At 43.2% G+C, this 24868-nt stretch overlaps 1 protein-coding gene and 1 long non-coding RNA gene across 2 annotated transcripts in view; one reads left to right on the top strand and one right to left on the bottom strand.

Annotated features, from left to right (window-relative positions):
* LOC307180336 overlaps nt 1–24868 on the top strand; it is a 253751-nt gene that overhangs the window by 187158 nt on the left and 41725 nt on the right. The gene's annotated exons all lie outside the window — the stretch shown is intronic.
* The window catches only part of PTCHD1 (patched domain containing 1), a gene marked incomplete at its 5' end in the record, with an annotated part of 51077 nt that continues 27543 nt past the window's right edge, over nt 1335–24868 (bottom strand). Inside the window, 2 exons of the mRNA XM_079910260.1 lie at nt 1335–3649; nt 14841–15501. Of these exons, the coding sequence (XP_079766386.1) occupies nt 1995–3649; nt 14841–15501 (2316 nt within the window). The 3' untranslated portion in view covers nt 1335–1994. The remainder of the gene's footprint in view (nt 3650–14840; nt 15502–24868) is intronic.

The raw sequence follows: 24868 nt of genomic DNA, 5'->3' as shown, positions 1-24868 counted from the left end.
AGAACTGTGTGAACAACAGTACATGAAATAGAAAGCACAGGTTTGCACTTGGTGTAGTTACATCTGAATCATTTGGGAATTTTTGCTGTCTGGAAAGACAATGGTAAACCTAAATCCCAAACATTACCCAGACATTAAAAAAAAGTCTGCCTTATGGCCAATAAGTCCTATGTTTCTTCCTTGGAAATGTACTTTGAAGGGAGTAGTAGCCCTCTTATGAGAAGATCTAAAATTGGCCTGCCCTGTCTTAGGCATGCTAAAATGATGGAAACCCTCCAGTGGTGTGACCCTGGGTGAGTCACTTTATTCTCCTAGGTCTCAGTTTCCTCCGCTGCAGGGGATGGGGAAGTTGCACAGTACATCCGCTAAGGTCCGGAAGGGTAAGGTGCTTTGGGGAAATGCTTACCACTACAGATGTCTAAATAAGCTACGTCTCTAAAAGGGAAAAGTACTGTAGACATTTACCTCAAGTGTGACCAGGTTTTAGCTTCATTTTTATAGACTTAAAGAAATGCAGGGGTCGGGGGCAACATACACAGCCTCTTCAGATCAAACCATTTCTGTTTAGATCCTGTAGATACTGCAAGTCAACAGTATAAACATCTAGGCTCGATAATGTACAGAAGGGCCGTGCAAGGAAGTAGAGGGGTACCAACGAAGGTGGGGGGGCGTGGGGACCAGGAAGATGAAAGTGCAGCCAGGTTAGCAGGAAAGCTTGACTGTCATCGTTGATAGATTTATGGTGGTGATTACATCTTCCAGTCATTTCCATTTATCTCACTTTCAGCCCTTTATGTCTGCCTGAAGTTCTCAGTTTCAGGACTTACAAAGTTTCAGGACTTTTCTTCTCTGTATCTCTGAGCAAGCATGTCTCCTGAGCAAAGGCAGACTGGCACTACAAGTGGGAAGCTGTGGCAGATAACCATGTCAGTGTTCATTTCTCCTTCCTCAGCTATGTGTGGGCAGATGTTATTTCTGGGCATCCATGCAAAAAAAAAAAAATGCATGTAGGGCCAAACCGCAAACAGCTGTACCAGCTGGCCTTTTTTTTTTTTTTTTTTTTTTTTTTTTTGTCAAAATGGAAATACTATCTCTGGGTTCAAGTAGACACCTGCTTTTCCTTCATCATGCCAGGTATTTCGGTTTGGCTCTGTGGTTTTGGGTACTCAGAGCCTCTTGCCAAGAGCTGTAAGTAATGAAGCAGATCCATTTGGTGACAAGCAACGAGATATACCAAAATAGAATTGCCTTAACTCTGCATTGCTGGAGCTGTCATTGGTTTAAAGGTATATTAACCAAACCATACTGATGTTAAAAGTATATTGATGGTGGGTGGGTGGGGCGTATGATAAATTCATTCTGGACAACAAAACTGCCTCACCCGGGTGAGTTTAGAGGTGACTCAGTTTCAGTCCATGGGTGATGGCCATTCCGCCATGTGTCTGTTTCTGAGGTTCTGGCTTGCTTTTGGTGGCCAGAACTTTCACAAACATCCCCTTGGGGTGTTGGGGGGATAGATGAGACGGCAAAGACCTTAGACCTTAAACCACAGACGCTGCTTGGAGCTGCCGCTCTGCAGAAGTTCTGGAAGCTTTACTGTTTGAGCGACGCTCGAAGCTATTTCTGCCTTGGCAGCTGACCTTTCAATCAGGAGGTTTTTGTCACAATACCAGCAACATCTGCAGTGTGAGTAAAAGAGGATTCTGCTTGCTAATAAGCTTTTGCTTATTTGATCTTAGTTTAAGAGACTATGAGTCTCCTAGGGTGTGTGTGTGTGTGTGTGTGTGTGTGTGTAAATTTTCTCTGATGACAACCTTTCGTTTTAAAGATTGAAGATATGCAATGCCCATTTCCCCACCTTGTCCTTTACTTTTTTTTGGCGATGCCTATTTCTTATTCTTAAAAACCAAAGAACAACTTTCAATTTGTTTCCATTAACATCATCCCTTTGCTCTTGATAAGACCTAGGGTGAAAATATAACAAGCAGACGCTATCACACTGTTGTAATTTGGTCAACCACTCTGGTACTATCGATATCCACCATTTCTACACACTCAATTTCCTCCCGATTTTCAGGATTTTTCTTCTCTTTCCTTTTTTTCTTAGAGGGTGGCAGGAAAGTCAGTATCACAGGTAAAATGGCAAAGCAGTGAAAGAAGGTGACAAATGCTATTAAAAACAAGCACCTGAACAGTGTACAGGTCAGATTTGAAGGCACAGCTGCAAGAGGAATCAGACCAACAAGATAGCAGAGGTAACTCTGTAAAATAGCTACCCCATGCACTTCCAGGGCATTTTTTACCCACTTCGTTCTTGTGAAATCCTTGCCCAGAACAAAGGTGGATAATAGTGGAGCACAGTTGTCGATTGTGTAGTTAATTCCGTAAATTAAGCATAGCACAGAGATGCAGTCCAGTTCTACTTTCCATAATGTCATGAAACCTATAACTCCAAACTCCACGGACACAACCGTTAGAGTGAGCCAGACATTAATCAGAGAATCTGCCACCAGGAATGCCGAGAAGAAGAGCAGGAACAAAGCACTGATGCAGGAGTTGTGCAGGGGGGCTCCCAGAGAGGAGGCGTATCGATCCATGTACACGAAGGACGGATTGAAGACGATGAACTTCACCTTGGAGGTGACAGAAAGTCTCCTCAGGGTCTCCAGGAGATCATAGAGTTCTTCTCTGTTCGTTTCCATGGTCTTGGCCACCAAAAACATTCTGGAGGCCACTACATCAACCTCATCATTGTACTTTTTAGAGAAGATGATGTCCTCTTGAAAATGTGAAAATTGGGGGGCTTTCAGGAAGGAATTTCTCAACATGTCTGTGAAATTTTTCTTAGGCAAGCCAGTGGTCACGTTGAGTTTCCGAAGGTAATTTAAATAGCTCTCAAACCAGGATATTCGCACAAACCCCTTGGTGTATTCTAGCACGTCTTCTTGGACACTAGTGTTCCAGTATTCTATAGACTCGTATATGTAAAACCCAATCACCGGACTGTAGTTGCTAAAGTACTTTTGCTGGGCAGTAGTGTACTCAATGGTTTGTGTCGCCGTTGCTACGATGTTACTAAGGTCTGACCCTTCACTGACCTGCAGATAGCCCATTAAGGCAAAGGAAATATAAATAAGGTAAAAGAGAACTACAAAAGGCTTGACATAGGTGTTGGTTATCCAGTCACAGTAATAGCGTTTGAGGAAACATACCAATAGGTGACTCTCGTAAGTGTTCGCTTCCTCGCCGTCAGTTGTGTCCTCGCTGAACCTGGCCGTCAGGAGAAACCTGTACCATGCGGGCTTCTCCTGCAATGCCTCGGGCTTTGGGACTTTCCTACAGAAGATACTATGCTGGTAATTGTTTTCTATGTAGCCAGTGAATACCAGGCTGGAACCATAAAACGAGAGTACATAGAGGTAGTTGAAGAAGATTGCGATACAGGAATTGCAGCAGAAAATCCTGGCTGCCTCAATGTTCGTGAAAGGGCTGGCCCCTATGCCAAAGGTGACCAGGTACATGGCAGTGGTGAGAGAAAAGGAGAGCATGGAGTCTGCATAGACTGCTGCAGTTCTCTCTTTAACGTGTTGGTCTTCTCTAGTTTTCCTCCAGGAGGATAACATTTCAAAAGTCCCATATAATCCATGACCTGAGGGGGCAGAAAAAGACCAGATCAAAAATTTTAAAGGCTAATCTCTCTAAAGAGGGGAAACACCTTGGTCCTGGGGAACTACTGGGTCAAAGGAAATATAACCCGTCCTAGGGGTGACAGGTGACAGTAAATGTCACTGATTTCTCCTGTGGAGAGAGAAACTCGTGTTTTAGTGAATCATAAATGTTAAGGGATAGAGGGAAGATAGAGGAGCTGAGATCTTCATGGCTTCCTTCTGGCTCAAGAAAGCTGGGTGGACTTTTGCCTATAAAAATCTGAGTAGACGTGTGCCTGTGTCTTTTGGGGATTATGCACATTGATAGTTTAGGGTTGTTGGTGCAGTTTGCGGAGTATTTGTTTGCCTTGGTTGGTGGAACACTCCAGAGAGGATGCCTGGCCACTCGTCATTTTGCTTGTCATCCCCACAAGTCTGGCTGGAGGTCAGCACAGACTAAGGCGGTGGGCAGAGGGTTCTGAGTTAACGGCTCATCACCTCATTTAAGTTTGGCCAAGTAGAAGGCTTTAGGGAGAAAGAAGCACTGTATTTAATCTGAGCCTTCACAGGAACCTAAATCACAGCCTCTTTTTGCTTCTTCCCCAAATATCAATGCAGGAAGCAATAAATCTGCGAAACAGAGGGAAGCAAAATAAGTAGGGACAAGTTTCAGTGAACAGGAAGGATGGAAGAAGGAACAAGATTCATATGAACTCAGTGGATAAAAATGAAAATTCAGGTTGCAAGTTTGTGGCGTGTCTCTTGTCTTCAGGGATGTCTGACCCGTTTTGGTTGTTTATGGATGGCGTCTCAAGCAGGCGGTGACTCTGCTGGCTTCTCTGCACTCTTTGGCAGTGGCCTCTGAGGGACCGGGCCAGACCAGTAACCTCTCTCCTGAACTACTTAGTGCCTTTGGCTCCTTGGTTAGTATTCCAGTAACCTTGGAACAGCACAGGTACAGTAAGTGCCCGTTTTGACTTTATTCTACTGCCTAAAACCAGATCTAGTTGAACTTCTCCCATCTTCCCTAGTTGGAGCCAGACATTTCCTGGACGGGCCTCCCCAGGTTTCCAGGCCGCTGCAACATTGAAAAGACCCACAAAGTGACCTGTTGTGGCTTTCTATCACCCCTGTCTTGGCACTGAGATCGGCAGATCTCATTTTCTGCTTCTACACCTTGGCATAGTCAATCCCATTACTGAGGAGAATAAAATCTTTACCCTGTGGTACAATAGTCTGGTTTTTAAAAATGAATTTAAAATCTCCAGCCAATCATAATACTGAGTAAAGTGAGTCACTGTTACCTTGTGTTCAGTCATTGAGCGCTTGTCTTCCCTCGTGCCCAGGCTGGTATTTATATATGTATTGTGAAGTCTTGGCCTCAAACCCGAATGCCCATTTCATAGTCACGATATAGATTTGGCATCTATCTTAATTTACTAGGCACTGCTTTACAGCCACTTTTAGAGGTCAGGTCAAGACTGTCAATTTGATAACTAGCACCGTGGCCCCTATTCAATTGGAGGCACCTAAACTCCCCAGACATGAAGTAAAAAGTGCACTCGTTGACTGGCATACTGTTGTTAATTATGTTTTAGATAGTTAATGTCTAGTCTTACCAGGGCAAACTATTTATTGAGTTTGTTGCCACTGTGTTCTCAGGAAGGACCAGCTGATCGTTGATTAAAATAACTGATCCCGGGCTTTCCTGGTGGCGCAGTGGTTGAGAGTCCGCCTGCCGATGCAGGGGACACGGGTTCGTGCCCCGGTCCGGGAGGATCCCACATGCCACGGAGCGGCTGGGCCCGTGAGCCATGGCCGCTGAGCCTGCGCGTCCGGAGCCTGTGCTCCACAACGGGAGAGGCCACAACAGTGAGAGGCCCGCATACCGCGAAAATAAAATAAAATAAAAAAATAACTGATCCCTTGAAATGAGGGTAAAAAAAGTACTTCCGAGGCATCTGCATCCTGGGGAAACAATACTGACCATTTCATCTGGGGCCATGTAGAATAAGTTCTGGTGGGCAAAACACACTTTAGAGTTTCACTGAAAATGGCAAATGGAATTTTATGTGTTTTCTTGCTAGAAAGAAAAAAAAAGTTTTAAAACAGGGCTTTGGTACTGAGTCATTAAATATGGTAAGAAAATAAAGATGCAGAGAGCAGAATTAGAATTACTCATATAGTAGGATTTGAATTAAATCTGTTTTGCAGTCCTTTTTTACAATTGGTGTGATGTTTTCTAATGATATTATCTGACCCTGACTCTTGTTGGAAAATACAGAAAGAATCCTTTTCTTACCTTGCTGTTGGATGATCTTAGAAGCTAATCGAGGAAAGGACTTTGAGTTAACAGAGCTATTAGGTGAAAAGAATAAGGCATTTGAGGGTCCAGAATGAAAATAATCAAACTCAAGGAGAGGTGGACGTAAGCTGTCCGCCTGTCTCTTGAGATCTGTTGCTGCATTTTAAATGCCTTATCCTTCTGTAGTTTGATCATTTTTATTGAGTCCTGACTCTTTTTGCACATCACACGTTCTTGGTTCTGGGGGCAGTTCCAGAGGATTCTGGTTTTATTCATAGGGGCTTATGCTTCTCCTTCATTCCTCTTGCTACAGGGGTGTGCATACAGATACAGAGGCCAGAAGAGGAAGCCCTGAGCAAGAATCTGTTTTACCTGATCACTCAGCGTTCGTTGCTAGTCATTGGTGGCCTGGCCTGCAAAGGCCCCCACCTTCATTCCTGATAGGCTAGATTCTTGATTCTCAAGCCACACCCCTCTAGCAGATGCCTACACCCTAAACTCCAAATGGCAGTTGTGCACTGTCTTCAAAGAGCTCTTTGGATTTCAGGGACAACCGCTAACACCATAACTGGGCCTCCTTACTGAAGCTCAGTCAGTCAAGGGAGAGATGAGTGCCAACATAGCTGCGGGCGCCTCCCAGGGATGAATAGCCTGGACTGCCTAGCTGGCACCAGACCTGATTCACAGCTGGGTATTTATGTTGAAGAGGTTGGTCTATTACCCTAATGGAAAGCGGAACTGTGGAGCCCCTATTTTCTGGCCTGGACTCAAGGGGAGACATGTTCCAAGAGCCGTAGGACATGAGGAATGCTCTGCCCCCCAAGAATGTCTGCTCTGCCCATCATCACAACTGAATTCCCTGTGGTTTGGCCTTCAAGGGTATTCTTTTAAATGCAGCCCCCTCTGGAATAGTGTGTCTACTGAAGCAGCTTCCCTTTGGTCTGGGGAATGGGACAGAGAACGGAGATGGGGAGGGAGTGCAGAGGAAATCATAGGTAAGGAGGATCTCACAGAGACTAACTCCTTCCCAGTTTTTCCTCCAGCCAGCCCAGGTCTTTGTTTTTACATCCATTTCAGAAACTGGGCCAATGAAAACCAAGGAAAGGCAGGGAAGAAAGATTTTGGTACATTCTGTTCCTCTTCACTTTCCTCTCTCAGCAGCTGCCTCCTTTCTTTAGTGTCAACAAATAGATTTAGTCCTTGGTGACCAGAAGCCCTGCACGTAATGGGAGCCTGGGCTCATCATCCAAGGGGCAGGTCCAAGACCTGGGGCAGCCTGAGACCTGGAAGTCAAAGACTGCTGCGTGGTAGTGAGCCTGCCAGGAACTGACCAGCATCCTAGCGCGCTCCCTCTCTTACAGCCACAGTGGTTAAGGTTGATGAATTGCCAGAGGGAACTGCTAAACAATACATACTGATTCTCTCAAATTCTGAAGATAAAGAAGCTTTTAAAGTATTCACTTAGTCTTTGAAAAGCACATTCAAGATGTTTGTTTTGGTTCATCGCATGTCTGTATAGTTACGTGCATAGGAACACATGCCTATCAGTGTGTCAAGACACACACACAGGTCCAAGTTCTGATTATTCATGAGTGAATGCTCTGTGGCAGCGCAGGCTTTTAGCCAGGCCCTGGGATAAGGACAGTAGAGCTCTTCACCAGTGTTCAGATACAGTTTATACCAGGAGTGCAATTTAAATTTTATTAGCAGTAGTCTTTGGGATTTTCATCTAGTAAAGTCAAATACCGAAGGATTTAGGCTAATCATTTTTCTTCTTTTCCAAAGAATTTTCTGTCTTTCTGTGCAGTTAACTTGCAGGCTTTGGAGGCAATGAAGAGACAAGGCAGCACAGATGATAAATAACACTAATGGTGGAAAATCCTCCAGTCACTTGGGGTGAGTGTCAGGAATACTCACAGATTAAATCTCACTCTCACCCAGACTCCTTTCTGGGACCTGACCAAAGCCTTTGGGATTGTTTACAACCCACCGACGCAGGAATCGACAAGTGAATAGTTGAGAGTTAACCTAACTTTACCCAGTAGATACACTTCCGGAAAGTTGTTCATAAAGTCACTTATATTTTATACGTATTTAATGGTTTTGCTATCAGAGGCAGTCTGGGTGATTTGTTTGTTTATTTTTTTGGCCAATGAATATCACAGGCAAATCGATCTACTTTGTACATTTGGACTTTGTAAGGCAGATGTTTCTTCAGGCCCAGATTCTCCTGCCTTCCCCAGCACACAGAACCACAGCGCGGAGGCTGATGCCTCTGGGTGCTCCTCACATTTTAATCCTTTAATCCTAGCAGGATTTCCTCATCCTGAGTTCTTAAAAGTAAGGAATAACTAAGAAGATGGAGGAGGTAAAATGAGATGGCTTCCAGTTTCAATGGGAAAACATTTAATATCAGGAGACACTGAAGCCGTTGATAGCATGCCTGGCCAGTGCCAGATTTCATATATGGAAATAAAATCACTACATTCTTCTAGAAAATCCATGGAGTGTAATGAATGCATGAGAAAAATCTGCTTAAAACGTATTTTATTCTTAGACAAGTTTCACTAAGTAGCTCATGTTTATAGAAAGCTTTTCCTTCCATGACATCCACATAAATTCATGATTTTTGTTTTTCTGAGAAGAAATTTAACGTGTATATACGTCTGGCCTGAGTAACATCTGTTTTAAGGGAGAAGTTCATTAATTGGGTTGCATTTACACTTTGCCTGTTACGAACATTTACTTTCTACGCTGAACTGTTTGGTTTATCACAGCCTGTTTTGTCTGACAGTTAAGAGTGAGAGTAAAGGTGTACTCTGTTTAAGTTAAGATAGATGCTCACATCAGGGCGAATATACACATCTTACTCTTTCTACCAGAGGCTTGTCACATTTTGGTAATTCTAATCACAGCATTGGGTTTTAATCTGAGAAATGATTTTCCTTCATTCGAGAGGTGCAAATAAGAGTCCAAGAAATGAATTGGCTAATAGCTCTTCCTTGTTTTAAGATAAAGTATTTACATACTCTGTGTGTGTGTATACACGCGCGCATGCACTATATAAAATCAGTGTGTACAACTGTGGCCCATAATATATGCTATGGTCATTGTGTAATATCTCTTCATATAGAAGACATATGTAATATATAAATATATGTATATGTGGCATATCTTATTCAAACACATTTTATATATTTACATATAAAATGTGTGAATATATACTATGTAATATAGAGAGAAATATATAGTATTTCTATTCAGACATTTAAACAATATATGTAAGGTTATAAACACATAAAAATGTATATAAACATGAACTTACTGCATGATATATCATATTACGTATGATATAGGTAATGTGATATATAATATGTATTATGCACCCAGATTACACAGAGACGCACACACATGTACCCACATACACACACACATGCATACACACACACACAAGATGACTAGTAAGTTGATATGAAATTTATTTTACTGGTGAGGAAGAGAAATGTTAGTGCTGCTACACCAGTCAGTGCAGAGAAGGGGCTAGAATCCCTCCCTTAGGTTCCATCTACACTTTGGTTCTTGGCTGGTGAAGTAGCCTAGGTGAAATGCAGGGTATCCTTGACAATGACTACGAATCTGCTTGCGTTGTGAGCTACTGTAGACCCATGTGGGCAACACTGCCGGGCCCCAGCAGTGACTTTCTGAGATGCTAATCCAAATGCAACAACAAACTAGGTGTCTCTCCTCATGGTCTTTTTTTTTTTTTTTAACCAGCTCAATGTCCTTCCAGCTGTTGCTTCCAGCTGCCAGACCTTCATGGAATTGGCCACTCTCCTATTCCCTAGACTAGTTGGCTAGACCACCCAGAGGATACCCAAGAGACCTGGGTCAGAGATGAAGCACCCTTGCATTCCTCTGCCTAACTGGGCTCTGCCCTCCCGGACTGTGCCCCTAGTCCCGTTCTTGTCTTCCTTTATGGTTAAGGATAGAACAATAAAACGTGTTTGATCCATCCCCTCAAACCTATTTTTCCCCACCCGCCCCTTACTGTAAGGAGTGGTGGAGCATAAGAATAAAAAGCCGGTAACTAGCCACAAAACTTGATTACACAGTAGCCTTGTAAATTAGTCCCACAATGAGCACAGGTCATTAGAAAAAAGCTATTCAGGAAAAAACTTTGAAAAATTACTCTCTTATTTCAAATCAGATGTAAACAACAGTGGGAACAACAAAACCCCTATGAATCAATTATTTTTCTAGAAACTACTGAACCTTTTAGTGATTTATATCTAAGCAGAGTATTTCCACAGCATTCTAGCATACTTCTACTCCATCATGTAGATTGTTCTATTGTTGCAAATAATGGACTTCTACGATAACGTAGTAGGTTGAGCCATAAGAAATGACCACTTTTGTCGTTCAAAAATGGTCAGATATTGGTACCAATTTTGTAGGTGAAAAATGGTTGAATATTGACAATTTTGTATTTTATTATTATCTGGTTGATTTTTCCCTCCCACATTTCTCATGACTTTAGAAATATACCAGAATACTCATCAGGAAAGCAAAACTTTGCAGGTTTGCTTAAGTTTAGAGCCAAGATAATTAAGAGTTCCGATTTCTCCATTAGAACGAAATTTCTTGCACAGGAACTTTTACCTCTTTATAAGCCTGAGCTCCGTATACTGCGTCAGATTCTAGGTGGCAGCAAATAAGAACCAATTCTCATAGAACTGAGCCTGAGCTTCTGGTTTCTGCTAAATATAGATAATCTTAGAAACCTGAACGAAGCCAAACATCCTTGCTATTAGCCTCCTCCTAACACTTAATCACATCCTTTCTTCCTTTCCTATCCTTGAATTTGAGTGGCCTGGCTGGATAATGTAGAAGGAAGAGGGAACCCTGGATCTGACATTAGACTGTCTCAAAATCCCAAACATGTGAAAGGGCTTGAAGAATATTTTTCTTGAAGAAAAGTTTTCGTCTCATCTGGGCTCTGAGTCTCTTGTATCTTAATAAATGCAAAGCAACCCTTATAAATTAGATTACCACATAGAAAGTAATATCCCAAGTATCTTTCACCGCAACTTTACTTCTCCCCTTTTAGCTGTACAGAATGTACATGAGGCACCAAACCTGCCAGATGAAGAAGGAAGAAAACCTTCCTTCTGTTGCCTTCTATATTCTCCAGCATTCCATTCCTTTCCTGATTTGTGTCTGATCAGCAAAGCTGTGGAAATATTAAGCCTGTAAGGAGAGCTTGCATGTGCAAAACCTGTGCCAATTTCTTAAATCATACCCAACTGCAGGGCAACGTTGTAAATCCTCATCCTTTAAAGGAAATTCCATAACGGATTAACATGATGAGTGTGAGATGTTTACAAATGGCAGTTCAGGTACCTCAATACCTGGTGTTAACATAGTTTGGAAAGAAAGGCTATTACGTTACGCATAAGGGGCATGGATGAAATAAACTCCTCTCCAAATTATAACCACTAAAAAATGTCAATGAGCATTTATGATACTGTAGACCTTTAAGAATTTCAGCTCTAAATAAACTGATCTGACTCATATGGACAGGGGTTTTGGCAGAAGTGGGGTTGTCTAATATGCATGACACTGATTAAAAACATTCTAAATCCTGATGTATCTATGATTACATCATTGCCAAAATGATTCATCTGTGTAGGATATATTCTTATTGCCAGAGATGTCACGTACCGTCTTGGCTAGAAACACACAGTCACATCCCATTATGGTGAACTCTCAGAGTTTATCCAAATTCTTTCCTATTCTGGAATTTTGTCAGGTTAATACTGCTTGACACACATGGTCTTAAAATTTTCCATTCTAAATCTACTGCCATTTTGGCATTTGGCTGGGTCTGGCCTTATGTGACTGGCATCACACTGAGACTGTTTAGTTTGTTGAATTTTAAACCTATAATTGTTTATCACATTATAGACCTATTGTCGGCCAAGGAAATGTCTGGAAAGGAAAAAGAGACTTTTTCTAAGATACTTTTCCTTCTAAAGGAGGCCATATATTTTTAAAAGTTTTATTTGATCGTATATTAGTATCACAGAAAATCAAGAAGTTTTGCTTAAACCTGCTTAGTTTAGAAACTGGACAAGTTTATTGACTCATAGTGCAAAACGCTTTGCACTGCATTTCTTCTTGGTCATTTGAAATATTTATTGGCATTTTAGGACTGGTCATCAAAAAACCAGAATTAAACATTGGTCCTGAATGCAGCAGCATTTATGAGCATGCTCTGGCTTATATTCCATTTTACAATCAAATCTGAGAACGAAGAGTTTATCTGAGAAATACGGAAGGGCAACTATCCTAAATCCGGACGCTGTTGGCTTTACGAGCATGTTAAGCATCCGTTACGTGATGCAAAGTATTTATTGCAAATGGGCCTTAGCTACTAAAATGCGTAGCTTCCTTTCATGTTGTGACTAAGTAATTTGAGATCTCTTTGAGCTGAAAATGTACAGAAAGGTTGCCTACTGACTGTCAGCAGGGAAAACTACCATCAAATCAATGCATGTAACATTCCTCACAAATTACGAGCAAGGGTGTATGGGGCACTGTGGCGCTTGATCTCTTTCACGACAAATGCCAGATTTTTCTGAATTGAATTCATGTGAAGTTCACTGATACTGGGTCTCCCTTGCTAACAGCATCTTTCCATCTCTTACATCCCTCCCCACACCGGCACTACCTGCTGTATTCCTTTTTGTGTTGACTTCTACTTACAATATTTAAAACTTAAAAAAGTACAAAAATCAGTTTTAAGGAATTTTAAATATTGTAATTTATTTTACTTAATAAAATTCAAGAAGTTCTGAATATTTAATTTCATTTTACTTATAGTGAAATTAATTTGAAGAAGTTTTGAATATTACTGTTTAGTTTTACTTAAAAATTAATTTTAAGGACCTCTAAATATTGAAATTTTGTTTTATGAATGCAGTTCATTTTCAGGAAGTTTTAAATATTGTATCATTCTCTGAGCTCACTGGTAACTACTTAAGAGTGTCATAAAACCAGGAATGATAGTCCTTTTTCTATCCCTGACATCCTTTTTTCTTCCCCTTAAGAACCTGTCTCCCTTCAGTTTCCCATAAACCCTTATCCCCATTTATCTTCCTCCCACAAAAACAATCACATTAAAAAATACACTGTTTTTAAAATGGAAAGCTAACAAACAAACAAACAAAACAACCCCCCAAGCATCTGACTAATCATGAGCAGAACATTTTAATTGAAATCTTGACTCAGGCCTCCATGGAAGCTCCTCCTAACCAGTCCTTACTCACGCCTCAAGGAACCGCCCTGTATTCCACAGCTGACCCACATCGTCTTGGGGTTATCTTAGAGAGGCAAGTGATGCCGCCATCTCAACAGACTGAGTTCCGGAGGAAGTATGGCAGCCTCTCCTGTGCTGAGTTCGGCAGTGATGAGTAAACCGATCTGGTAATTGCGCAGCATGCTCGGTCTCCGCACAGTGCCTCGCTTTCCCACCAAGGCTGCTAGTATGTGTTTATTGCCTGGGTTTCAGTTCCCACAGGCCGCAGGGCATGGAAGGCCGCACGTAGTTCTGTGGCTCCGCCAGCCCCGCACGTTATCATTTAACCATCATGCAGCTGAGATTTCCCGAGTAAATTCCTTTCTTTTCTACTACCCCCAAACAGGACACAAGGCATACTAATGAACTCCACCATAGTTTTTCCTCAGCCAATGAGAAATGCCACTTCATTTGTCATGTCAGCATCTGATTCCAAATGTCATTTTAATTTTGCTAAAGGGATTGATGAGAAGTTGCCAAAGAAGAGGGGGAAGCTAACTGAATCCTTGGCCCACAAGAACTCTGCCATCAGGTTTGCTGGGCATGGCACCTTCAAAATCAGATGGACAGAGCAACTGACATTATGTTATGACCACTACAGCGTTACGTTGACAATTATCTCTATCAGGAAGTTCCTGCAGCCTCCAAGAGAGAACATAGTGGGATTCTCACACTATCATTTTAAAACGTTCTCCTGAGTTCATAGCAAAGACAGGAAAAAGTTACCTTCTTATTTATGTCTCACTTGTTGGCTTCAGAGTTCTCGTACGTTTACCATATCGTTCTGTGTGATGTTCGCATCCACTCAGTCCATCGGGTAGGGAAACCGAGGCCAGTGGACACTGTTCGCGCCCAACCTCTGTGCCCTCCCGTTCCCCATTCTTGAGCTCACGGAAGTCTTCTTACTCCAAATACTGGTAACCTGAGGGATTTCTCCAGCTGCAGGAATGTGCTTGGTCTTCCCTGGGAAGTGCTGGGGCGTTAATGACTCGGGGGAGAACCCTCAATGAATCATACATAGGGTTTCTGGGTACACTGCACAGCTTTCAGCCTCCTCACCCCTCAAGGAGACCTCTGAGGTCTCTCAAAGGTCCCCAGTGGGACTAAGCCACGGGTGCCCACAGCTTATGCTGATTAGCATACCCCGAATCGTCTTCCTTCCCTGTTTCATGTCCTCACTCCCATGCTCGGGTCTCAAAGTACTTGTATCTAAATCCTTGTCTCAGGGTCTGCTTCTGGGGAAGCCCAGCCTAAGGCGCTGGAGCACAGAGATTAATATCTGCTCAACACCATGCAGCTACTTAATGGAGAACCAGGCCTGGAACCCAGGGCTTTGGACTTCCGGCACATTTACCAGATAAGGCTGCCTCTTGTGACCCAACACCACCTTATAGAACTGGCCCCAGGGCTTCTGGGCAAGAGGAGGAAGCCATAAATGAAACAAACTTGTTAGACGGCTTCTCCTTGCCTTTTAGGAACCCAGTCACCACCACCAGAAGGAGGAAACAGAAAAACAAAGGGTAGTAATTACCTAGCATGACGAAAGGGACTCCCAGGAAGGTGGAATTGTATTTCCCACCAGTAAGATTGATGATCCCGGCCGCAGTGAGAGTGGCCAGGCTTATGGTCACCAGCCCGAGCAGGCCCAGCCAGGGTTTGCTGCGGACGCAGTCCTGCATGGAGCAGCAGAGGATGGCCATGGTGGCCACCAGGATCAAGCTGGTGACCAGGTAGCGTTCTGATACGCGGCTGGTCTTCTGGAAATCTTCCCTCAGTGAGGAGGACGTGTAAGGGTACATTTTGACTTTGCCGTTAGATTTCTGGAACAGTCGGACGGTGTCGCAGAAGCTGGACTCCCACCTCTCTGCCACCATGTCGTTGAGACTGTTGATTGACTGCAGGTAGTAGGTGAGCTGGACGGCCTCTGCGGATTTCACTCGGTCCTTGCTGTGCACGGTGACGCCTCCAAGCTGATGCCCGTTGTAAACTGCCCTCCCGTCCTTTAAGTGAGTGATCGGGTACGTGATAGCAAAATTGGTCCGGTTGGTGGCCCGAGCATTCTTTAGCTCCTCCAGGACATGCACTATGTCGTCCACGATGCAAGTCTTATCGTTATTCAGGATACATATGTGAGCAAATGTGTAATTAAATCCAGGCCTTGGAACCTGGATCCTGGTCACAGCAGCATGCAACTATGGGGAAAAAATGAGAGTCAGTGTTGATTACCAAAAATAAGACAGTACTAAGTGACATTAGCTCTGTGGATTCAAACGTCTCTATTTTTTGTGGGGGAGGGGAAAGGGGGTCACTCATGCCATCTCTAAGCTAAAGAGTTCAAATTAAATGTTATAACCTTACATCAGAAGTGGGTAGTAAGGATGTAAAACACAGATTTGAACTTGTCAGAAATGAAAATTCTCAGACCTGGTAAGTCACAGTCTCTGGGGTGTGGCCTAGGAATCTGGGTTTTCACAAGCCCTTCGGGGGATTCTGATATAGCTAAAGTTTGAGGAGCACCACCATTATTTCTACACGTTGTGTGTTCTTTATGTGTGACTCAGTTGGTCTATAAATATCTGAAAATCGTATACTGGTCCACCCCAGTATAAGGTCTCCCCTTGAAAATGTAAGAAGTGAACTAAGGTGCAATTCCAAGTGCACAGGCCCCCTGTAGGCCCATCCCTTGCTGCCGATTTGTAGGGCAGCTAAATGATTTCCCCATTCAATGTAGTCACTCTGTGACATAAAAGACAAGCGGTTCACCTTGAGGGCTCTTGTATTCTCTGCTTCCGTGGGAAGGGAGCTGTAACTGCAGAGCTTGGCTGGGATACACGGCAGTCATGCTAAGGGAACACAGTAGGATTTATTCCGCACACCTTGCCCTAAATCACATTTGCTGTGCCCAAGTTCTGTATGCCTGTGATCCAAGTGCACATGGGAATACAGACACTCATTTAACAGCCCCTACTACGTGCAAGGCACAGTTCTAGGCCCTTTATATGGATTAAGTCATTTAATCCTTACAAGAAACTCTAAAGTAGGTACAAATACTAGCCTCATTTTACAGACGAGGAAGCTGAGACACAGAGAAGCCAAGTCACTTGCCCAAGGCCACACAGAGCTGGGCTCTACCAGGCAGTCTGGTTCCAGAACCTGTGCTCCTGGCCCCTCACCATACGCCTCTAGGTTGGCAATACCAGGAGCTAGATGAAGGTTCTTGCTAGCAACTAAATCCTGGTTTTGTGCTTTCACCGCCCCACCTCTAAAAAATGACAAGGGCTCAAGTTCAGACATGTAGGAGTGTGTGTAATCTAGTCTAAGGTGAGAAAATACGGCCTTCTCTCTGTGAAATGAGGCCATTAGTGGACATGTAGCTGAGTGTTAAACAAATGAGCACATCTAGGTCCATGCCTGGCACTGAGAGGGCTCTCCCAAGAGCAGAGCTAGCCGTTATTACATACCTGATGAACGAAGAACATTTCACACTTAAAGGGAATAAAAGCCTCGTATCCGGAGTTGCCGTACTGTTGCTGTGCCATTATAGCTCATAACCTTCTGAGCGTCTCCATGACCCTGATAGATTTGCTCTTAAATCTGCTGTAGCTGGATTATTTGCTGAGACATTTTCCTGTGCATGCATGTGCCAGAGTGAGTGGGATACTATGTTTTTTGAAAATGTCTGAGGGGCACCAGCTGTCAAAGTCCTCCTTCCTCACGTCTCCTCACGGGCCCCAACCCGTAAACACTGAGAGTGTGTTTTCATCCATTCTTCTCTAACCTTGGCCCAGTGAATTTTGATTAAAAGAACGCCTAACTACAAAAAAAATTCCAAAATATGAAAAGTTACTTTGGAGGAGAGAAGAACCAAGAGGAATTTAAAGACAAGAGGGAGTTAAAAGAAAGACTTTGGGGGCAAGCTTCAGAATAGGCTAGAAAAGGAGTGGTATTGAAAGCATGCATATGTGTAATATTTAGTGCATTGTTTGTTCCCATGAACAGTCTAATAAATCTCCCTTAGAGTGATTACTAAATATGTCAAGAGAAAAAGATTGCCAAATAAGATGGTGCTAAGTCACAGGGCTGAACCCAGTTATAGCAAGGGGATATTTTCCATCCATTCTCTAAGGCGACCATGCCACGCTGGGTGGGGAGTTGTAAACTATTTAGTGATCTGCCAACTCTGCCGATCTACTGCTGGGACCCCCTGGGACCACAGACCAAAGAAAGCAGACATGCTGTTAACCCCTGTACCACCAGCTCATAGGAGGGAGGCTTGGAAAATAAGAACCTTACTGAAGTTTGAGAGGGAAGGTTTCTTAATTCTCAGTACCAGAACTGCTGTGAGATTCACCTGCTTTGAATTTCCGAAGGGAAGGTGGGTAGAACATGTGTCACTCTCGCTTCTCAGTGGCAGGGAGATGCTGGGTGAAAAAGCAGCCAGAGAAGGGGCGTTGGCTGAGGCCACCCACCTGGCAGGGGGAGTCTGCTGGGATTCTACTGTGGGATAAGAGGTGCGAGGATAATGAGAGGTATGGGAAAGGAGAACGGAGACTCCCTCCTGGGGCTTTTGGGATTACTCACTTCTGATCTTTGGTTCTTACGCCTACACGTCAGATACACACACATTCTACTCTTGGCTGTCCACAGAGCCACAGGCAGACACACTACACGTGCTACTTGGACATCTACCTGTACAGGGTTTTAGAATGCCTTGATTTACTTTCCTAAAGGAGCCCCACTCAGGACAGCAGAGGCATTAGTAGGTGATCTTAGATTATATTCACAGGGGAAAATGGAAGCCAGAGATCAAAGCTATGCTTTTGTTTTTTTGCTTTATACTCACTTTAAATTTCTGCACTGAAAAAGAAAAGCAACGTGAAAACGATGACAAATTAGTTTACAGTGACTTCATCTTTGTCTTTAATCTTTGTTCTTAGGGGCAGAAGGGGGAAAGAAAGATAGGAAGACATCACAGCATGATAGTGAGATGGTGACCAAGACACCTCAGTCCATGAAATGGACAATCTCAATCCCTGTAAGCTTATTATTAGAGACCCTCAGAAAAGAAAAGGAGAGGGAAGTGACATAAAGTCATAGTCCTGACCCTTAATATAGTCTGAATCTGTCATGTGAATCAGCATATAATCCACGTTTCTATAACTATGTACAGATTTTGGATTATTCACTCAACACACATTGAATAAGTACTCATCAAATCTACTGTGTTGTCAAAATAGGATAATTTCCCTGAATTTAGGGTGCTCACACTTACACATGGAAAATCACATAAGAGATCTGACGTCCAAAACAAAGGGGCTATTCTAACAATGCCGAGCGCTCTAGTAAAGCCTAATCCAATGTCAGTCTTGATCGCAATATGTTTATTATTATTGTATTTGCCGCCAAAGAGGCCAAAGTGAATGTTAAATTGAGATTCGTTCTAGGGCTCTGAACATACTGTTTAAATTGTTAGATTCTTTTCTCTCATCACCCTTCAGGCTAAGAATGATGACAGTAATAGTAACTCGTCTGCTAAGCACTCTCTATATAGTTTTCAAAATTTCTTCAATACAAGACTCTATGGACATGGTTAAATCGTGATTCCCGTTTTATAGCTGGAGCAGCTGAGGCCTAACGAGTCTAGACCAGGGCAGCTTTAGAACTTTTGGGGAAGAATGAAGAATTGTCAGCCCACCTGGTTCAAATGACCGGCCTTGATGTGACTGAACTGTGGGATGGCCACATTTGGGGATCTGGGGTCCATTAAGAGAGACCAGAAATAATCCAAACAGCCAAACTTCATCTTTAGGCAGCAACGGAACATGGCAATGTTAACAGGTAATGAAGGGGATGGGTTTTGAACTTACTGAATTTTCTTATTCTCCATCCAGCCTCTTTAGTTGCCAAATGAAACTTCTAAAACCGCCTTACCAAGAAAAAAGACCGGGGGGCATAATGGAATCCAGTAACAGGAAGTTTTGACTTCGAGTCTGGCTTTTGCTGCTTAGGTAGGAGTGTCGGAGACCCTAGGAATGTCACTCTGCTTCTTCATGTCTCAGATTTTTCAGTAAAAAAAGGAGGTTGGTCTAGCTAATCTCCACGGACAATTTGGTTCTAACATGACATGATTCGAAGATGAGTGACACCCACAAAGTATACAATCAGATCCTCAGTGAGAGAAAGTTAACTTCATAAATATCAACTTGAGATTTATTACAGCTGCTTGAAGTATGCTTTTCCAACACACTGAAGTTCTTTTTAGGTCAGTGACAGATCTGATAGTAGATGAAACCCAGAAAGAAAACCACAGGATAGGGAAAATAGGTTTACTGGGGAAAAAAAAAGATTCCCTTTTCTGAGTGATTTCCCGTGCTGGGGAGGCACTGGCTCTTATAATCCCCTTCTGCCAGAGCCTGGGACAAAGCCAGTGTGGGCTGCTGGTCACGACAGGCCAGAGTCTAATTTCCTCTCTGCCTCTCCTTGGCACACTCAGATCTTCCTCAGAAGACAGCAGGGGCACCTTGTAGAGGAGAGTACAGAAGCGAACTGGGAGGAAGGAAGTGTCTGCTCCTGAGTGGTAATTGACGTAGGAAAAATACCTGTGGGTTCAGAAGAGCTTTTCCATACCTTCCAGCTCTTTTTGTATTTGTTTCTTGTTGAAAAAGGGGAGAGAGAAGGCAGGAAGGCCATTAAGGCAGGGCAATTAACACCTCACGCTGTCCCCCAGCAAGCTCAGCTGTGCCGGAGGCTCAGAGGAGGTGGGGGGTCCCCAGGGGGGATCAGTCTGATGGCACTACCTTTATCAGCTGCCTTCCTTTCCTTATCTCACCTTCCTGCCCCCTCCTTCTGCCACTCCCAAATAAGCTGCGCACATGGGAACAGTTTAAAAGGGGAGCTTATTGGTTTGCCTTTCTAACCTATATCATTTGCCCCCAAATATTACCTTCAAAGTGATGCTAAATCAAAATTGCTTTAAAATGCTTTCAAGGAATATCTGGTTTTCATGCCCGAATGAAGTGTTTTCTTCACCGAGTCCCCTCCAAATTCCAGGCCTTGACCAGGGTCTATATGCTGCCACTGTAAGTGGGTAGGAACGGACTGGCAAGGTATCCTCACCCAGGACACAAGAAAGCACCTTGAAGTGGATGGATCTGGTGTCTGCAGTTCATCAATTACGCTAGCTCCCTCGGTTTTATGTTCTGTCTCTGCATGATCTCACTCTCACCCACTCTCTTTCCTCTTCTTTTAATAGAAGTGTATTACATCAGAACATCAGTCGCAAGTTGGGGATTGTTACTGTGATTCATTTGTAGTGCAGCCAAAAGCAAGTTAGTCATGCCTTAATAAGTGGACAGAAATATCATTCTGCCTTTGAAACATAACGTGTTCGGAGGACACCAAATTTAAGCTGTGGATATAGCTAAACAAGTGACTATCCACACGCTTCCTTTACACACAGGTGCCTGGTGTCATGCTGACCTGCTCCAGTGACAGAAAACCCAAACGGTTACCTTTGTCAGTACTGCAGTGCCAGTGCAGGTCTGGGAGAGTGGAATGTTTCTGTTTCTCTCCTTGCTTTACCAGGGGGTAAACAGTGTTTTGTGGGTGCTGACACTAAAAGCCCCACATTGTAATTCCCCAAACAGGTTGTTTGTCTTTGCAGCCTTGACTGAAAAGACATCGCAGCTTTGGATTTGAAGGAAATAAATCTGCGATTTTCCAAACAAAATATAGTAATGACGAAGGAAAAGGCAATTGCAATATCTCATTGCAACTTTTGCCTGATTCCACGTTGGTCTGGATGAGACAGAATGCAATGAACCACAGGTTCAATGCTCTCTTTTTTCCCGTAGTCTGGGAGAAAATTTGGCTTGCTCTTGATTACCAAAAAAAAAAAAAAAAAATTCCTTGATATGAAGACTCCTGGAAATCTGTAAAGCTAAACTTTCTGATTAGAGTGGTTATTTTTGAATCCTGCTGTCCTCACTTGACTTTCATGGTCAAGCTTAAACTCTGCTTGAGCAAGTTTGTGGGTCATGAGTTTTGCTAGGTAACTAAGAGAACAGGATGCTCTCAGAAATGGAAGAATATTAAAGCTGACTGGCTAAGAGGCAAAGAGAAGTCCCAAGGAGCCGAATGCCTGGGGAACTGCCAACAACCCTTTTAAGATTTGGTCAGGAGACCACAAATAACTATGCAAGGGGACAGACAAAATTAAAAAAAGGATACCGAGGACGTCTAGGTCTGGAGAACAACTGTGAACCTAAGTGGGAAAAGCACTGGATCAGGAGTCAGAAGACTTCAGTTTGAGTCCTTGTTCTGGGTCTTGCTGGCCACATGAGTTAGAGATAAATAAAGAATGAACTTTGGAAAACACATACCATGCCACTTCCCTGCCCTAAAGTCTCCAGTGGTTCCTCATCGTGCTGAGAGCAAAAACCCAAGTCCTGACTGTAGCCAACAAGATGATCCATCGCCCCTGGCACTTTCTACGGATTCCTATCTCACCGTGCCCGAGTCACACTGCCTGTCTTTGCCATGAGTCTGCCTGGAATGTCTTCCCTTCAGATAGCCTTACTTCCTTCACTTCCCTGCTCAAATGTAATCATCTTCCCTGACTCCACCCCCAAGTTAAAAAATAGCATCCCTCGTCGTCACCATCATCTTTGCTTGTTTTAAGTTTTTCATGGCACCAACTATGATATGGCATTACATTCTATGTAATATATACGTATTAGTTTCTTTATTCTGCTGTCCCCACTAGAGTATGTTTTACCATGCTGGAGTGTTTGTCTCTTTGGTCTACTTCTACATCTCCATTACTTAGTTCCTGAAACATATACTCAATAGTTATGGCGTAAACACATGACCATAATAATCTTGTGAGTGAATGGATTTTAGTCTGTCTCACGGGCATGATGAGGGCCAGTGAGGTGACAGATGTGCATGCATATTGTAAACTCTAGAGGGCTACACAAATGTAGTTCTTATTCAGCAGGGAAGCATGGAGTGGTTAGTATCTTCCAGCTGTCCAGACACAACCCTACAATTGATTCCTGATTCTCCTGGAGCCCGTGATCTTTCCCACGATTTGGCAACATCTTGTGCTGTAGTGGGAGGGACATGGGCTATGAGGTCAGAATGCCACCAGTTCAAATCCTGCTGCTTAGTGCTAGCTTTCAGGGCATAGATAGCTGCCCCTATCTCCTTACTACTTCAGTGCACACCAGCCCTGTTTCCAGCCTGATGTGGAAATAATGAAGCATTAACGTACTATCTCAATCCCAAGCAGCCTGGATCGATGACTCAAAACAGTTTGTGTATAAATAGCCCAGCTCCCTTGTCCCCAGGGTGGGCTGACTCTGCAACATGTGTTCCTCATTGGCTCCTGGAGTTGCCCAGTGGGATTAGGCTCCAGTTGCCCACAGAGTAACCGGCTTGACAATGTCCCCATAACTTACTTCTTCCCTTCCCCGGCTCCTGTTGCCATTATCTTATCAGTGCTTCCTGGGGTTGTCCTCCACATATACTACTTGCATCAGTTCCTTGACTCTGCGTCAACTTTAGCGGGAAACCAAACTAAGACAGTTACTTCAGGCATTTAATTCAGTTTCATTATCTGTAAAATGGGGATAAACCTGACCTCATAGGGTCATTATGAAGATCAAGTGTGATAACATAAAAAAGGTTTGTGGTCTGGCATTTAATATTGGGTTAAACCATATGAAATTTCCACTTCTATAGGTAAAAGAGTGGTTCAGTATTGGCAGTTTTATGTGGATCACCTAACCTTCAGCGAGGGTCTGTTCTTTCCCCTTTTAGCCCCTCCTCCTTTCCAAGAGTCCTGCCAGAACTCCCCTGGGAGGAGGGGGTCACAGACAATTTTATTTGGTTTCCAAGGACCAGTTTGGTGGTACCAGGACAGGCTTTTAGGAAAAAGACAACAGTTTGGGGCTAGAATATCCACTCATTCCCTTTTCCACGAGCAAAACTGAGACTTGCAGATACTGTGGCCATGAGTCCCTGCATGCAACTGGAATGCACACTTTTAGCAGTTTTCAGCTTAAGGGAAAAAAATGCTATATAACCCACATCCCTGATCTACTTGGAACTGCAAATAATTGATAACAATATTAAATCTACAAAATTATGAACAAGTGTCTTCATCAGACGAGATCTTTGGCAATTTTTTTTCCTTCAAAGGATTCACTAAGTTTGTAATGGGCACGGAGCAAGGAAAAAGTTCCGCCTAATGACATGGCGGCGGCACTCCTGAGTGGTGGACCATGAGCTTTATAAGAGCAAGTACTTGATTTAATTCATAAAAGAGTGTGTTACCTGATAGTGCATGTTTTTCCTGGAAATGGTTTTTTTTCTGTTTTTTTCTGTTTCCCAAACTACTGACCTTACAAAGCTACTGACCTTAAAAATCACAGGAGTGTCTCAGCTGCTGCCCTCCTTTTCCAGATCTGAAAAGAAGTCTTACAGAGCAAATGGTCAAGGCCATGATAGTTTCTGTGATTCAGCTTGCTAGGGCCTTGACCTTTCTGGGAGGTGCCAATGTCGGTGGCCTCGTGTGGCGTGGAGAAGACAGACTGCCTGGACTCAGTTGCCAGCTGTGGCTCTTAGTAGATATGTGATCCTGAACACTAAGCTGTTACTTAATAGCTCTTTCTGTGCCTCAGCTTCCTCATCAGTAAAATGAGGTCAATCATAGTACCTATCTCCTTAGGATTGTTGGAGGATAAGTGAGAAATTGAATGGAAACTGCTCGATATAGTCTCTGACACGCAAGTGCTACCCAGTAAAGGTTTGTTAGCAAAAAAACCAAAATGAACAAACAAAAAACCCCCTTTCTATCCTCTGTTTTGCCTTGTCCCCCTTAATTTTTTTCTTTTACCCATAGAACTTCCTCAGTGTTTCTTGAAAAGTATCTTCAATGAAATGTAAAGGTGACAGATTTTTGCTCCCATCTTTACTAGAGACTAAAGGGTAAATGGGGTTAATAGCATGCACCAATACACATAATTGAAGAGAAGAGCTGGACTGTATGTGTTTACAAGTTGCACTCCCTAATTCCAGGATAAACTCCCAGCCTGAAACCATGCCACCTTTTTCAGGTTAGCTTCCCAGTTAGATTACCGTGCACATCCGACTAGGAAGGGGACTATGGTGTGGGTGAAAGAAGGAAACTAAAAGGTGTTAACTGCCTATGAAGGGTTGGGCTTTGTGCAGAGAATGCTGCATCTATCATCTCATTCAGTCCTCACAGCAGTTCAGAGAGGTCAATGTTACATTGCATTTACAGGTGAGGAAACTGAGCCTCAAGGAACTTAACTTGCCCACAGTCACAAATTTAGTAAGTGGATCGGCCCAGATTTAAATCTTGGGCTCAGAAGATTGTCTCCCAGTGGGGTTTTTTTGGCACAGTAAAGACCTTACCCCTTCATCTCTGTGCTTTGGCCATTTGGATATTGATAAACTTGTTTTGGGGTGTTAGGCTTAAGCATGGTCAAGCCACAGAATGACATGGTTAGGGGCAGTTATGAATTAAAAGTG

Source organism: Stenella coeruleoalba, assembly GCF_951394435.1.
Source record: "Stenella coeruleoalba genome assembly, chromosome: X".
Lineage (NCBI taxonomy): Eukaryota > Metazoa > Chordata > Mammalia > Artiodactyla > Delphinidae > Stenella > Stenella coeruleoalba.
The sequence above is the reverse complement of the archived record's forward strand: the minus strand, read 5'-3'. Positions and strand labels throughout refer to the sequence as shown.